Below are 14,560 nucleotides of genomic sequence, written 5' to 3' on the forward strand. Positions count from 1 at the left end.
ACATGCATAATCACGTAAATACATTAAAACTCAAAATATCGTCAATACATTAATCGGTTTAACTAATGGGAACAATCTTTATGTATGTGTCTTATTTTTCTTCATTGTTCATCTTCTTCTTTTTCATTCATCATAACTGGACGAATTTGGTGCATGAGCTTTTATGTTACTTGATTTTACTAGTAAAAAAAAAAAAAGAATTAGTAAAAGTCTAGAACAACAATTGGGGAAAGATATACTTACAACTTAAATTTCACCAAATTACTTAGGGTTTCCAAAATCTCTTCTCCTTCGTCGTTATTTTCTTGAAATTGCCTTTGAAGTCTTAACAATTGGGGATGTTTGTGCCGGGGGGGTTGCGTATTTGGTGTGCCATTGAAATTTTAGAGTAAAAAATAAAATAAAACTGTAAAACACTAAACCCATCTAATGAAAGGTAGAAGTTTATTACTTGAATATTCATAATATTAACCCTATAGTTTTATTTTTTGCTATATTGTAGCCATTAGCCTATAGTAATTAATGTTGGTATCATTGTATTTCAAATGTTACTATTATATATATATTTTTAAAATTCTACACAGAGGCGAGCCTGTATACTTTCTTAGGATTTTTTTCTTTTTTTACATATAATAGAAGTGTTTCTTTTTTCTTGCACGGGCGACCACCTCTACTGGCCCCTCCCTGGTAAGAAGGTTGTGGTTGGCCCCACGTGTATGTGAGAAGATTGTGGTTGGTTGTTGTGTATGTAGTATGGTTGTTTGAATATTGTGTACCAACTGCCTAGCATTGTTTAATTAATGCTACCAGAACACCAATCACACCTACCTACATGATTGGTGATGGGAGAACAACCATTTTGAAACTACTTTTCCATCACCACTTTGAAACTATTTTGCAACCATCAATTATGCAGTGACACATAGGTGTGTGTGGCTGGTGTTGTGTCCCAACATTATTATTATTATTATTTGGAATTTGGGCCATGCGCTAAAAAAAATGAAAAGGATAATTAGCGGTGGACCATTTCTGTGCCCTAAATGCTTCACCCACTTATTGGAAGTACCCATCAGTGCCTGTTTTATGGGGGTTTATTCATTATAGTAGTATGTTTTAAGCCTAATTGGGCCATCAAAGTCTTAATATTCCTCAATTTTCATTGTTTTCTCTTACTTAATATTTGTTTGTGTTTGTCCAAAGACAAACCCACTACAAACGGTGGGCCTATGGAAATCTCCATGGGCCAAAAACTTATGAATGGAGATTTCTATTTTTAGCATGATGAGGAGAATAGTTGGAGGACTTACAAAGTTGGATTCTTATTTTTCATAGAAAGCATATAAAGCTCACCTTTAGCATAGAGGAAGATTAAAAAAGAAAAGAAAATAAGTTACAAAGCTTGGGAATAAAGTTATGGAATTGAAGTTTTTGGGGAATTTCTGAAAGAACAAGATGAGTGGATCATAATACAAGATGGGGATCTTTTTGTAAATGAATCAGCGCAGTCCAAAAATTGGGTACGCTGTGCAAGTACAAGGAAATTGCAAGTTAACCAAAATAATTGACGGTTTGTTATCAGTTCACCTGTGTATACTATTGAATCTCCTTTTCCAACTCTTAAAGTGTTAGTATGTATCTATGATTTTCTTGCCCGGTTACACAAAAAAATAAATACCTGCGTTTAATGTCATTTGGTTACAAAAGAAAGAAATTAAAATATTTATCGCACGTGAAATTGCAAATTTGAATATCTTAAAATGATTCCTCAATTGGTTGGGTAGGTAAAGTTGCTTATTTGTGAGTTGTGTTAGAGAACTTTCTAAGGGGAAACTAATAAACATTCTGCGACACAAAATTTAGATACATAATTGAATATTTTACATTGATTCCTCAATTAGGTAAAGTTGCTTATTTGTGAGTGGCATAAGAGAACTTTCCGAGGGGACACTACTAAACATTCTGCTACACCAAATTAAGATACATAGTGCAACAAATATGGTTCTGTCCCACCAAAAAGCTCTCATTTAAAGGATCTTTCGATGGGAAGTCTTTCATCTACTGGGCGAGCGAATCATTCCTATATATTTCTCTAACTCGCACTTAAGTACTTAAAATATTTGACCTTTTCTTTTCTTTTCTTTTCTTTTCTTTTTTTTTAGTTGACCTTTCGACTTACCTAACCAATTCATGGCTCAAAGGGCAGCTAAATACACAAAATTTAATTTCTTCCCAATCTTCTCAACCTTTTCTTTTACTATACTACAATGGCAAGTTTAAGGGAAAATGACGGCCCTTGACGTGTTTTGACAATTAATACCCGCCAAGAACATGCTGAGAACATTTGTTAATGCTGAAAATGTCATTGGCGGGCATTAATTATCAAAACACGTCATTGACCTTCATTTTCCCCAAGTTTAATGGAAACTAAAGGCCCATAGTGACGAGGAGGCCCATGTGATAATGGCCCAGTTATGATGATCCAATATTACACAGTAACATGCCTGAAAATACAAGCCCAGTTTTTGGCTCTGAGTTTTGAATTTAGGGCTCAAAACTAATCACAAGTTTTGAACGTCCATTCTCTCTCTCTCTCTCTCTCTCTCTCTCTCTCTCACGTACACACAAGCGCGGTGGTGCTAGCGACGATGCTCTCAGGGGATATTCCGCCTAATCAAACTATATACATAAAGAATCTCAACGAGAAGGTCAAGAAAGAAGGCAAGCTCTGCTAATCTCACCTGTTTTTTGTTTGTTGTTCGGATCATGAATCTATTTTGAGGGACGAAATCTGGAGAACTTGACTTACTGCTCGCATAAAAAGTGAATAATCTAGGTCACTATTTTGGTTAAAAGAAGCCAACTGCTTCTGTAATTGGGTGGAATTCATTGAACTAGGTTTTGATGCGTTTCAATTTTACTCACTGGTCAAAGACATTGAAGTTCGGTTTAGAAAGTTGTGGATATTCTGTGCTTACAGAGACATCCTGCAACAATTCATGCTGTTTATGGTTAGGGCTGCTAATGATTCACCGAGCTGTTTGCGAGCAGCTCAAGGCTCGGCTCCTTGGAGTCGAGCTCGAGCTTAAGTTTTAAAGCTTGTTTAGTAAAAGAGCTGGGCTCTAGTTAGTTGTAAGTCTGCTCATTATAGAAAGCTCGGCTCATTTGTAGAGGCTTGGTTCGTCATTTATAGATGCTCGTGTAGTAAAAGAACTCAGCTTGAGCACCTTGATAATAATAAACAAGCCAAGCTGGAGCTTGATTTTTCGGGCTAGACTCAAGCTCCAGCTGAGCTCGAGGTGGACTTGTTTCGAACAAGCCAAGCTCAAACACGTCAAAGCTCGGCTAGATTGCAGCCCTATTTAGGGTCATGTTTTAGAAGTGGGTAATTGTGACTGCTTTTGCAGTGTCAATTGGTGCATAAATTATAGATGTTTAATGTCCCCAAGCATGAGTTTTTGGGTGTATACCTTTATCTATACTGCAAAACTACTGTCTGTTTTAGGCTTTTAGCTATCCATCTAAACTAACATAAACCATATCCGAGATTTGGACCTTGTTATTTTTTTTAACCTATCATTCCATATGCAGAGTTGAAGAGATCTCTTTATGCCCTGTTCTCGCAATATGGTAGAATTTTGGACCTTGTTGCCTTGAAAACAGCCAAGCTTCGTGGACAGGCATGGGTTGCTTTTAGTGAAGTGACAGCTGCGAGTAATGCAGTTCGACAGATGCAGAACTTTCCATTTTACGATAAACCTATGGTGCGTGAAGAGAACCCAAAATTATTGTTATTCATTTATTTTGTGCCTGTTATGATTTGTAATCCTAACTTGCAACTTTGGAAACAAAGTTACCTTAAGTATCAAGAGAGGTGGGAAAGTCTGGACAGATTGTCCAAGCTCTACTACCAAAATGTTCATGTAGGACACTGCTAACTCTCTTGTGGAAGTTTGATAGGGTCAAATACACTGCAACAGTATAAAGACACTTTTTTCTGGTGTCTTCTTAAGTCATCGATTTTGGCTGAAAGTCTGAAACTTGAATATTAGTGAAATTATGTGATTTCTAGGTTTCCAAGGGTATAAGAAGGGGTAAATTTTGTGGTTACATTGGCAAGGGAGATGATTTTTGGGGGTTATTATGGGCTAAGAAACATGGATAACACCATGCATACTTGTCGACTTGGCTTCAAAATACTTCATGACCTGCAAAGGACACCTCAAGGACCCAACACAAAGCGCCGATATTTTATGGAATGAAGTCTACGGTGGCATATGCTCCTAGAGTTTCCATGCATGTTTTCATGTGGCCATTACACAAGTTGGCGAGTGTTTTGATTAATTATGATGTATACTCATTCTTTGTTTTGAATTCTTCACGTGATTGACCTTTATTCCATTAGGATTGTTATGGGTAGACTAGAGTTATTCCATGAATTATATGTCCCCTTTTGTATCTCTTAGCATCTCTTCCCACTTTCCTAATCCCATGCTCTTCCATTTAGCTGAAGTTACCACCTCCCATGTCTTTTCGGAGGTATCTGTAGATGGTTCCTAGTAATTGGTGTATGAGACTCAGAAGAGGGAAAGTTGCAGTCCTATGGGGAAGATTGCCTCCTTCAGTTGAATGCATGCCACGATGCCATAAGTGCTGGATCGCTTTTTAAAATCTAGAAGTTATCTAGCTGAAAAGCTGGCAGCAATGTTATGTGTGTTTATTTTCCTGCAACACAAACCATTCCCCAAATTGTGCCTTTGCTTCAACAGTAAAGGGGTATTTTTTCTTATTACACTTAACGGTAACTTAAGTTGCTGTTCTGTAATCTTATATGCTACGTAATTATCTATATATCTCGTTTATTATGACATGTAATTTGACGGTGAGTGCGTGATTTGATGCAGCGTATACAATATGCCAAAACAAAGACGGATTGTGTTGCTAAAGAAGATGGAACCTATGTGCCAAGAGATAAGAAAAAGAAGCAAGAGGAAAAAGGTGAGTTTTGGAAGCAATTCTTGGTCTTATTACTGCTGGGTTCCTTGTTCGTCCTTTTTCTTTCTTCCTTGCCTTTGCTCATACTGGTGTTTTGTTTAGATGTTTCTATTTCGTTAAACTTTTAGATTACTGAGGTGAAATTGGAGTATCTGAAGGCCATGGTCTTTGAAATGCTGAAGTTATGTAGTCCGTTTTACATAGCAAAAAGCCAAAAACACTAGAGGCCTGGTATCAGTAAGAGGTTTTCTATTGCTGATGTAGTTAAGAATACAGGCAATGAGATTGAAATAGGATATGATTGTTGGATGACTTGAAATGGAGGAGTAATACCTACCATAAACAGAGGAGGGGTAACTCTACCAGCACAAAGTTAATAGTAGTATACACTAAACAACATATCTAGGGTACAGTACTTACTACTTACAAGTAACAATTACTAATCAACTTCCCAGCAGTACTACTACTAACTAATAATTATATTGGATAAGATGATGGGACCATTCTGTTGTGGAAAATTATGTTTGCAAACGTATGTAATGTATTATTGTAGTACCAAACAAATCTTTGTGACTATAGCAATACCTCGAATGCAGAGGTGAAGCTGCTGATGGAATGATTCTCCATTGTTTGACTAACTTATTCTATGACTTGACTATTTTCATTTGAGTTTTTGTTTCTGACTTTTATATGCATGTCCAGCTGAGAGGAGGAGACGTTCTGAACAAGCGCATCAATCCGCTACTGCCAATGGTACAAGAGCTGAGAGTAATGGTGGCCCTACTGTAAGTTCACTATGGCTGGATGTTATGTTATTGAGTTGCTTCTATCTCTTTCTATCTTTTTTTATCTCTGTCTCTAATACTCTCATAGAGACACCCTTGCTTGCATCCACACAAGTTGTCAGTTTTTTCAGTTGGAGGCTTTCTTGGTTTTGGGCGAGGGAGGTGAATTAAAATGGACAATTATTAAGTTTCCAAAATGCTATTGGACATGATATGTTGCATTGTATTGCCATGTGATTCACCCGTCTAATATAGATGCATTCAAATTTCTTTTCTTTCTTCTCATTGTGTGTACTTAACAGACTTCAACTACGTGTGGATTCCTTTGTGCTTTGGGACAACAGTAACTTATGGTGAAAATGCTGCTACCTTTTATGTGTAGGCTAACTTTGGGAAACCAGGTGCACACGAAGCTACTGCAGCTCCAAATAACATACTTTTTATACAGAATTTGCCCTATGAGACGACAACTACGATGCTTCAATTGCTCTTCACACAGTATCCCGGTTTCAAGGAAGTTCGAATGATCGAAGCAAAACCAGGTATCGCCTTTGTAGAGTTTGACGATGATGTGCAGTCCTCTGTTGCCATGCAGGCCCTTCAGGGTTTCAAAATCACTGCTCAGAATGCCATGGCTATTGCTTTTGCCAAGAAGTAACTATGCTAAGCATCATGTGAGTGTTGATTGGATTTTGAAAGATAAAATACTCATTCCCATGGCCATGACAAGGTGAGGAATCGATTATGTCAATGTCACATTAGACTCCATTTTGACAATTTTATTGAAGCTTTCCATTTTTCTGTTTTGCTTTGACAGTCAAAATTTGTTTTGTGACCAGCCTTGTTATTTTGTTCGGAGTTTGACCCCCAACTGATTGCAATCTTCATGGACGTATTCTGTTGGAGTAAAATAACATGAGAAAAGACAAAAACAAGAACAAAATTAGACTTCTTATGTCAATTCAAACTATGTGTTAAAAATCTTTGACTCCACCCATGTCCATCATCTTCCTTCAAAATTATACCAAAATCTGTTGAATCTTGACATTCTATTCTCTTCTTATTATGTAAGTGATCAACCTCCCTGTGATACTATCCAGATATTTTGGACAAGTATCAGCTATTTTTAAGGGTGATTCCAAAGTATACATTTTCTTGCTATTTTTAAGGGTGATTCCAAAGTATACATTTTCTTGCGATGCTTTGCAGTTTCTAGTATAATTTTGGCTGCCCTGCGGACTTTTCGGGACGTACGAGATTCACATAACTCTATGGTTGAACTATTTCCGGATTACTGGTTAACTTGTCTAATCCAACGGAATGGGAGGGGTTCTTTTTTTTTGAACTGAAAATGGTAGAGTTATGTTGAATTGGCCACTTATAGACTCTCTGGTAAAACCGACAACAATACTCCATAAGTAGAGTGTTGAAACTTGTTACTACGAGTAGTATTTAATACTTCAGGCTTTTGTTGGGATTTCCTATTCCAATTCTATTCGGGCCAATGAAAGCTCGCATCGCAGTACCAAGTTTTTGTGGTTCGGTTTAATTCGCTTAAATTCACGAGGAAGAGAAATTACAATGTTAAATGAACAAAATGCATAAATGTAATTCTCACTCTCCTGCATCTCTATTTTTTTTTTTGCGCACGAATAAAGATGGTACTCCTTCTGTCCCTTTTAAATGGCCAGTTTCGTTTTTTCAACTTATTAAGGAGATATAAACATTATTGAATCTTTCACATCAACTTTGATCATCCAACTTTATCTATTAACTTTTCAAAGGAAAAAAAGAATAATTGTACAAACTTTTGTCCATTAGCTTATTAAAATTGACACTTAGGGACAGTCTAAAATGGAGAACTAAACTTTTATTTGTGGACGGATGAAGTATTTCATATTTCGGATCCGATAGATGGTGCCCCGGGATTTCCTTAGCCATTAAGTCTTGATTACTTGTACGGATATCTAACTTGCCAAAACTCCTTCGCCAATATTCTTCTCCCAGCCAAGATTTATTTATCCAATGGGTATTTCTAGTATCAAAATTGTTTTTTGTTTGTACCAAAAACATGTAGTGCATAAACTACAATTTTGGCTTTTATACACAGTTTTGGCACTAACAAAATCATTTTTGATATTATCATCTCCCTATCCAATTAGCCTTCTTAACTAATCCTTCAACCCAAGATTCCAAAGACATGAATGACACCTTTATTTATTCACCAAATTTATAACCAATAGTCACTTATTATATGGATGTTGACCTGACATAAACTTCTAAAATCAACTGGTATGAAGACCCTTGCGTGCTATGAAAGAACGACGACGTGTGTGCCCCTGAACCGGTAAACAAAGAGTATAGCTCAGTTGAGGTATTGGAGATCGTACCATATCCCTAAGATCACGTATTGATTCAGATTAAGAGATAATCTGATTATACGTCATTCTACGGATTCTCGCCACATGAGGCATATATATATATCATACCCAATTGTACCATAGAGGTATGCATGTTGTTTTTTATATCCTAAAATACAAAGCAACTGCATACTTCTTAACTTGATCGTCAAATAACCCGCGGGCTACCGAAACCCTAATTCTTGAGGGGGGGTTTTTTGTTTTTGAGTGTTGCTATATGTACCCTAATGGTCGGTACTCATAGATTTTTCGTTTTTGTTTTCAGCATACAGATTAAAAGCTCACGGATTACGTCACTAACCAAAACCTGCCTCCTTGCTTGCCAGGACTCACCCAGGATGGACAAGTGGCATCCACAGGTGTGAAAAGATTGTACTAAATTTTATATAGAAGGTTCTATTAGAGGATTGCTGTATTGATAGCATTTGTATGTTTAAATTTCTGGGGAACGACTTCTCTCCCGTTTGGGAGAGAACTGCAATCCATGGAGTCCGGCTGGTTCCGACCTTATTTACCGTTCATTTCAATGATCGAATTCGTTTAGATTGTAGAGGTTGTCGAGTAGAATAATTATGTGAAAAACTCTAGTTAACTGAAAATCGAATGATATCTGTATAAACAAAATGGGTTGGCACACAACTCGTAAACCCCAATTTTTTTTCAAATATACGTGTGCTCCGGTCAGACATCATTTGATTTTCGATTGGGTTGAGTTCCTACGTGACTATTTTACACAACTAGCTCCACAAGGGTGAACGAATTCGATCATTGAACGTAAAATGGGATTTGAACTAGGCCGACTGCTCGGGATGATGGGAGTTCTCTCCCACCAGGCAGAGAGTAGTCGTTTCCTTCATTCTGCAGTATTATCTACGCTATAATAACCCAAAGTGGCCCACGAGAGCGAGTTTGCGCGTATGACGTGCGAATCCAATGAAATATCTGCCCTCATATTTCAGCCGCCTCTCTCTCTCTCTCTGTCTCTCTCCATGTTTAAATGTAATTTAGCCACCTCTCTCACTCCTCTCTCTCTCTCTCCATGTGTAATGTAATCTAGCCAGCCAGTCAAACCCACGAGATTTGAACAAAACACCACCCAAAAAAGTAGCAGGAGTCCCGAGCCTTCTCAGAAGATACCTCCTTCTACACGTCCATATAGGAAAGAGAAAGAGATAGGCAAACAGTGAAAAAAGGATAGCCTCCTCTCCTCTACTAGTTCTCAATAATACATAACGTGTTCATTTTCATTTCCACTTCCTCCCTCTCTCTCTCTCTCTCTCTCTGCTCACAAATGGGCACTTCATCGGCTAACTCACGGCAGCAACAACAACAACAACCGCCGTCCAACTTCTCTTTCTCAAACCAATTCATGTCCACCTCCTTCTCCGACCTCCTAGCCGGAGACTACCCGTCTTCCGCCAGCCGCGGCGGATTGTCCGATCGGAATGGCTCTGCAATCCCCAAATTCAAGTCGATTACGCCGCCTTCGCTTCCTCTCTCACCGCCGCCGGTGTCTCCTTCGTCTTACTTTGCTATACCTCCTGGATTAAGCCCAACTGAGCTCTTGGACTCCCCTGTTCTCTTCTCTACTTCCAACGTATGTGTTTTATCCTTTTAAGGCTCTGTTTGTCTAAGTGAACGGAACACTTAACATGATAAAAGAAGCATGAAAGGTCTTTTCCATTTCCCCTGTTTAGGCTCCTAAAGGATGCCATAAACTTTACCCACTTCGTAGATTGGTTTGTATTCATGATTTTTCTAGTTTTTTCTTTTGCTTTTTCTGTGTGGGTTCTGTTTGGTTGATCAGAAATAGGAGAACGGAGCACGATTAAATAAGCAAACAAAAAAGTCTTTACCTTTTCCCTGTCGGATGAAACAGGAACCAAATTTCTCAAACAGCTCATTCCCCCTGTCTAAGTTCCTAATTAGGATTACCAAAAAGTCTAGCAAAATTGGTTGATTAGTCTTCATTTACAAAGCCTTTGTTTTTTCTTTTGCTTTTGCTAAGAATTTTAGAACAGAACATGATAAAGAAGCATACAAAAAGTCTCTTCCTTTTTCCCCTGTTTAAATTCCCAAGGAAAACCATCACTTTACCCCTGTTGATGTTTTTCTCTTTTTGCTTCTTTCTTATCTCAATTTTTTTCCCCTGTAACTTAAAAAAGGGCATTTCTTGTAACTAAAATTTCATGAAACTAATGTTTCCTTTTTGTGTGTGCAGATTCTACCATCTCCAACTACTGGGACTTTCCCATCTCAGGCTTTCAACTGGAAACCCAATTCCTCTAACAACAACCAGCAGCTAGGAATCAAACAGGAGCAAAAGAACTACTCTGATTTCTCTTTCCCCACCCAAACAAGGCCTCCAACATCCTCCTCAACAAGCTTCCTCTCTCAAATTCCCACTGTAAGTTTCTCAACCTCCTTAATCCATTTCCAGTTCTATTTTCCACACATCATAAATCCCACTTTTCAGATCTGATTTTACTTTTTAATTCTATCAGGAAAACCAATCCGAATACGCTCCGGTACAACAGAGTTTTTCCCCTGAGATTTCCAACATTCAGACCAACTCTCAAACAAACAGTGGGGTTAAATCAGACTATAGCAATAGCCAGTATAACCAATCATCGCAGTCAATGAGAGAGCAGCAGAGGAGATCAGATGATGGATATAACTGGAGAAAATATGGGCAGAAACAAGTGAAAGGGAGCGAAAATCCTCGCAGTTATTACAAGTGTACATACCCTAATTGCCCTACTAAGAAGAAAGTGGAGAGGGGTTTAGATGGGCAAATCACTGAGATAGTTTATAAGGGAAATCATAACCACCCAAAGCCTCAATCTACTAGGAGATCATCATTGTCTTCTTCAGCAGCTTCTCAAGCAATTCAAAACTGTAGTAACTCAAATGGTGAAGTCCCAGATCAGTCCTATGCCTCCTCACATGGGAATGGACAGATGGATTCGGTCGCGACACCGGAGAATTCTTCGGTGTCGGTTGGGGATGATGATTTTGATGGGAGCCCTCGGAAGAGTAAATCAGGGGGAGGTGGAGGAGATGAGTTTGATGATGAAGAACCTGAAACCAAAAGATGGTAAGCGTCTGATTGCATAATTTTCAGAAGTTTTCTTTAGGAAAAAATTTTGTTCATTGGCTTTGGAAACTAGTTTTCAAGAAAGTTTCCCATCTTTTTTTTTTCCCTGCAGTGAATGATTGTATTTTCAAAAACAGTTTCTTTAGAATTTTTTTTTCAAAACTTGTTTCTACAACGGAAACCAAAATTAGTACTGACTTATACTTTGAGGGTGTTTTGCAATGACCTGAAAGGATTTGCCTTTTCATTGTTTTGTCCAGGAAAATAGAGGGAGAAAGTGAGGGAATATCAGCCGCTGGGAGCAGAACAGTGAGAGAACCTAGAGTGGTAGTCCAAACAACAAGTGATATTGATATTCTTGATGATGGGTATAGATGGAGGAAATATGGGCAGAAGGTGGTTAAGGGAAATCCTAATCCAAGGTATTAAAAGCTTACTTTTGATTGCACTTTTCCATACTTCTCTTTAATTGGAAAGGTCTATGCTTTCCAATGTACACATATGTTTTAGAGACAAATTATTTAGACTTATTTGCAGCCAACCGATGCGTGTGTGAGTTTCACATGCATCATGTGGTTTCCACGGGTATCGAATAGTTAGGGGCACATTTAATCGGCTGTAGCCCCTCTCAGAGGTTTTTTTTTTTTAAAGGGTTATAAGTTATACCTAACATGACTTCTAACATCTAAGGAAGTCTTATCATGTGCTGTAATGAGCCCAATTGAGGTGTTTTAAAGGTTGTCTGATAGTGTGATTCTTTTTGAAAATTATTGCAGGAGCTACTATAAGTGCACAAACCCCGGGTGCCCCGTAAGAAAGCACGTCGAGCGCGCATCCCACGACCTCCGGGCTGTGATCACCACCTACGAGGGGAAGCACAACCACGACGTCCCTGCTGCACGTGGCAGCGGTAACCACTCCATAAACAGGCCTCTCCCTAGCACCACTTCTGCCCACACCAATGAGGCCATTAGGCCTTCGGCTATGTTCCACCACCAATCTTCCACCGCCGCGATCAATCCCATTCGCAACTCAAGGCTACAACAATCTGATAGCCAAGCGCCCTTCACATTAGAGATGTTGCAGAGCCCCGGTAGCTTCGGTTTCTCGGGATTTGGGAACTCAATGGGATCTAATTACATGAATCAACCCATTGAATTCTCTAGAGCCAAGGACGAACCGAGGGACGATTTGTTCGTTGAGTCTTTACTCTACTGAATTTCGCTTTGAGTTGTCGAAAGGTTGGTTTGCTACAGAAGGATTATGATTTTTCAATACAATAAGAAGGTGAGGAAAAAAAGGGTAAAATGATTTTTTAATTTCGTTTGTTATTGGTGTATATTTCTACAGGGATATTGTATTTTTGTACATTCGGCACAGGAATATGATGTAGAAGTTCCCTCATTTTTTCACCAGTTGTTTTTACGATTCTTAATGCTCAATTCATTGGGGCACACAACAAATGTATTGGATTGTTTGTTTTTTTTCTCCCTTTTGTTTCCTTTTAGATGTAGCAAGGACTACTCTGAAGGAAAAAAAAGTATCAATATGCATTTTGATAATTGCGTGTCCGTGTTAGTTTACCGAACTTAACTTAGTTTGGAGCGCTGAAGTTAATGATCGGACAAATCTAGACTGCTCCCATCAGCTCTTTTTTGTTAGTGGTAAGAGTTTAACTTGCGGATTTAGTATAAAGTTTCCGTTTGGTGTCATGCCCTTACTGGACCGACCGTTTGAATCATGAGAACAATTACATATAACACTTGCTTGCTCTCTACCGTCCACTATCATATAACACTTGTTTTTCATGTGTGCCATGTACTTATGAAAGGAAAATGTAAGAGTTTCACAGACTGTATTACAGACTAGATTCAAAGAAAATTTATTTTTTTTATCGGCAAAAATAATTTCATTTATAAGGGATACAAAATGAAATCAATAAGATACAAGACTCACTATGTTTGGTTGACAATTTTTGAGTGAAAATGTAAAAACATGTGATTGGGTGCGTGATCTCAAAGATGAGTGAGTGCTTGAGTGGGGTCTCCTTGACTCTCTCATCAGAAGGGGAAAAAAAAAAAACCGCACTCCAATTACTGACGGGATGCCCCAAGTTTCCAAAAGTCTGTTCAATTACTCACGGGTTGCCCCAAGTTTCCAAAAGTTTGTTCTGATCTCCCAACCTCATTTTTTTAAAGTAAACAGCTTCGGACCAATTTCGGAGGAGAAAGAGAGAGATTGACCAATTTCGAAGGAAAGAGAGAGAGACAGGACCCCCTTGCTCTTCAAGGGATCCACTACTTTTTGATTCCCTTGCTTTACAAAAAGTTTGCATTCAAAATTAGAATAACTTTCTAAAATAAAAGTTCAAAAAGATGAACCAAACACAGTGAGTAGATAAGAAATTTCATTTTATAATGGCTCTTTTTTTATCTAATCATTTGACTTTAACCCTAAATTCATCTGCATAACCGAAGAAAGTAAGAAACAAACTTTTAAATCACGAAAGTGTTTGCACGGGTCATCCTGTTGTTTTTGACTGTTTATGTGTGCAGACTACAATATGCTTAGACTTGGAATGTCAAACACTTGGGTTACTAGCGGGATTAGTGATGTAAAGTGTGATGAGCAGCTTCTTTTTTCATTGATGGGTGGAGGCAAAATAGTGCTAGTATTAATTGAGGAATGGCAAAACTTTTATTCCTATTTTTGTGAAGGGGGTTAAGGGCCTGCTTCTTCTTTTCTCTTTCTAATAACCAGGTGTCCGGACATTTTACGCACATCTTGACTAATTTTGGAGGACCATAAATCTATCATCTACTAGCGGGAGCCGCCCTTAAAGTTGGAGCATTTGCTTCTTATGGATTAGCCCCAAAAAAGTTGATGACACCAAGGAGATTTTAACCCCAAGGGGTTTGCCAAGTGGTCATGGACCGGGACTTCGGAGTGTGCCCCTTCCTAAGAATTTAGGTTTGATTCTCCTTGTCAGCAACTCTTTGGCCACCTCACCCTAACGCGTAAGCGTGTTAAACGACTACGGGAGGGAATGTATGAATTAATTCGAGGTGCGCACAAGTTACCCCAAAACATCCTGCATTACCAAAATTATAAATAAATAAATAAAAAGCATGAAAGATTTTGAACTTGAAATCTCATGAGAGAGCAAAACCCTAAATCACATGCATTGACCACTAGGCTAACCCTTTGGGATCATTTAAGGTCGTGCTTGTTGGTTATTGTTTAACGATAATTTATGTAATTATTTA

The 14,560-nt window shown here is 38.3% G+C and overlaps 2 protein-coding genes across 3 annotated transcripts; both read left to right on the forward strand.

The window, feature by feature from the left end:
- The first annotated feature begins 2,537 nt into the window (after positions 1–2,537).
- On the forward strand, positions 2,538–6,600 carry LOC131314248 (U2 small nuclear ribonucleoprotein B''-like). The gene is made up of 5 exons (XM_058342769.1): positions 2,538–2,718; positions 3,589–3,761; positions 4,902–4,995; positions 5,695–5,777; positions 6,160–6,600. The coding sequence occupies exons 1-5, from the start codon at positions 2,646–2,648 to the stop codon at positions 6,433–6,435; spliced, it is 699 nt and encodes a 232-aa protein (XP_058198752.1). The 5' UTR covers positions 2,538–2,645; the 3' UTR covers positions 6,436–6,600.
- Positions 6,601–8,454: 1,854 nt separating this feature from the next.
- Positions 8,455–12,706, forward strand: LOC131314249 (WRKY transcription factor WRKY24-like). Of its 2 annotated transcripts, none has more exons than XM_058342771.1 (5): positions 8,455–8,556; positions 10,419–10,604; positions 10,702–11,294; positions 11,555–11,716; positions 12,071–12,706. In XM_058342771.1, exons 1-5 carry the CDS (start codon positions 8,536–8,538, stop codon positions 12,510–12,512), a joined length of 1,404 nt encoding a protein of 467 aa, XP_058198754.1. In that variant the 5' UTR covers positions 8,455–8,535; the 3' UTR covers positions 12,513–12,706. The 2 variants fall into 2 exon arrangements, with proteins under 2 accessions (XP_058198754.1, XP_058198753.1); XM_058342770.1 differs by lacking the exon at positions 8,455–8,556 and adding an exon at positions 9,111–9,794.
- Positions 12,707–14,560: the final 1,854 nt, after the last annotated feature.

The sequence above is a fragment of the Rhododendron vialii genome, chromosome 13a, assembly GCF_030253575.1.
Source record: "Rhododendron vialii isolate Sample 1 chromosome 13a, ASM3025357v1".
NCBI lineage: Eukaryota > Viridiplantae > Streptophyta > Magnoliopsida > Ericales > Ericaceae > Rhododendron > Rhododendron vialii.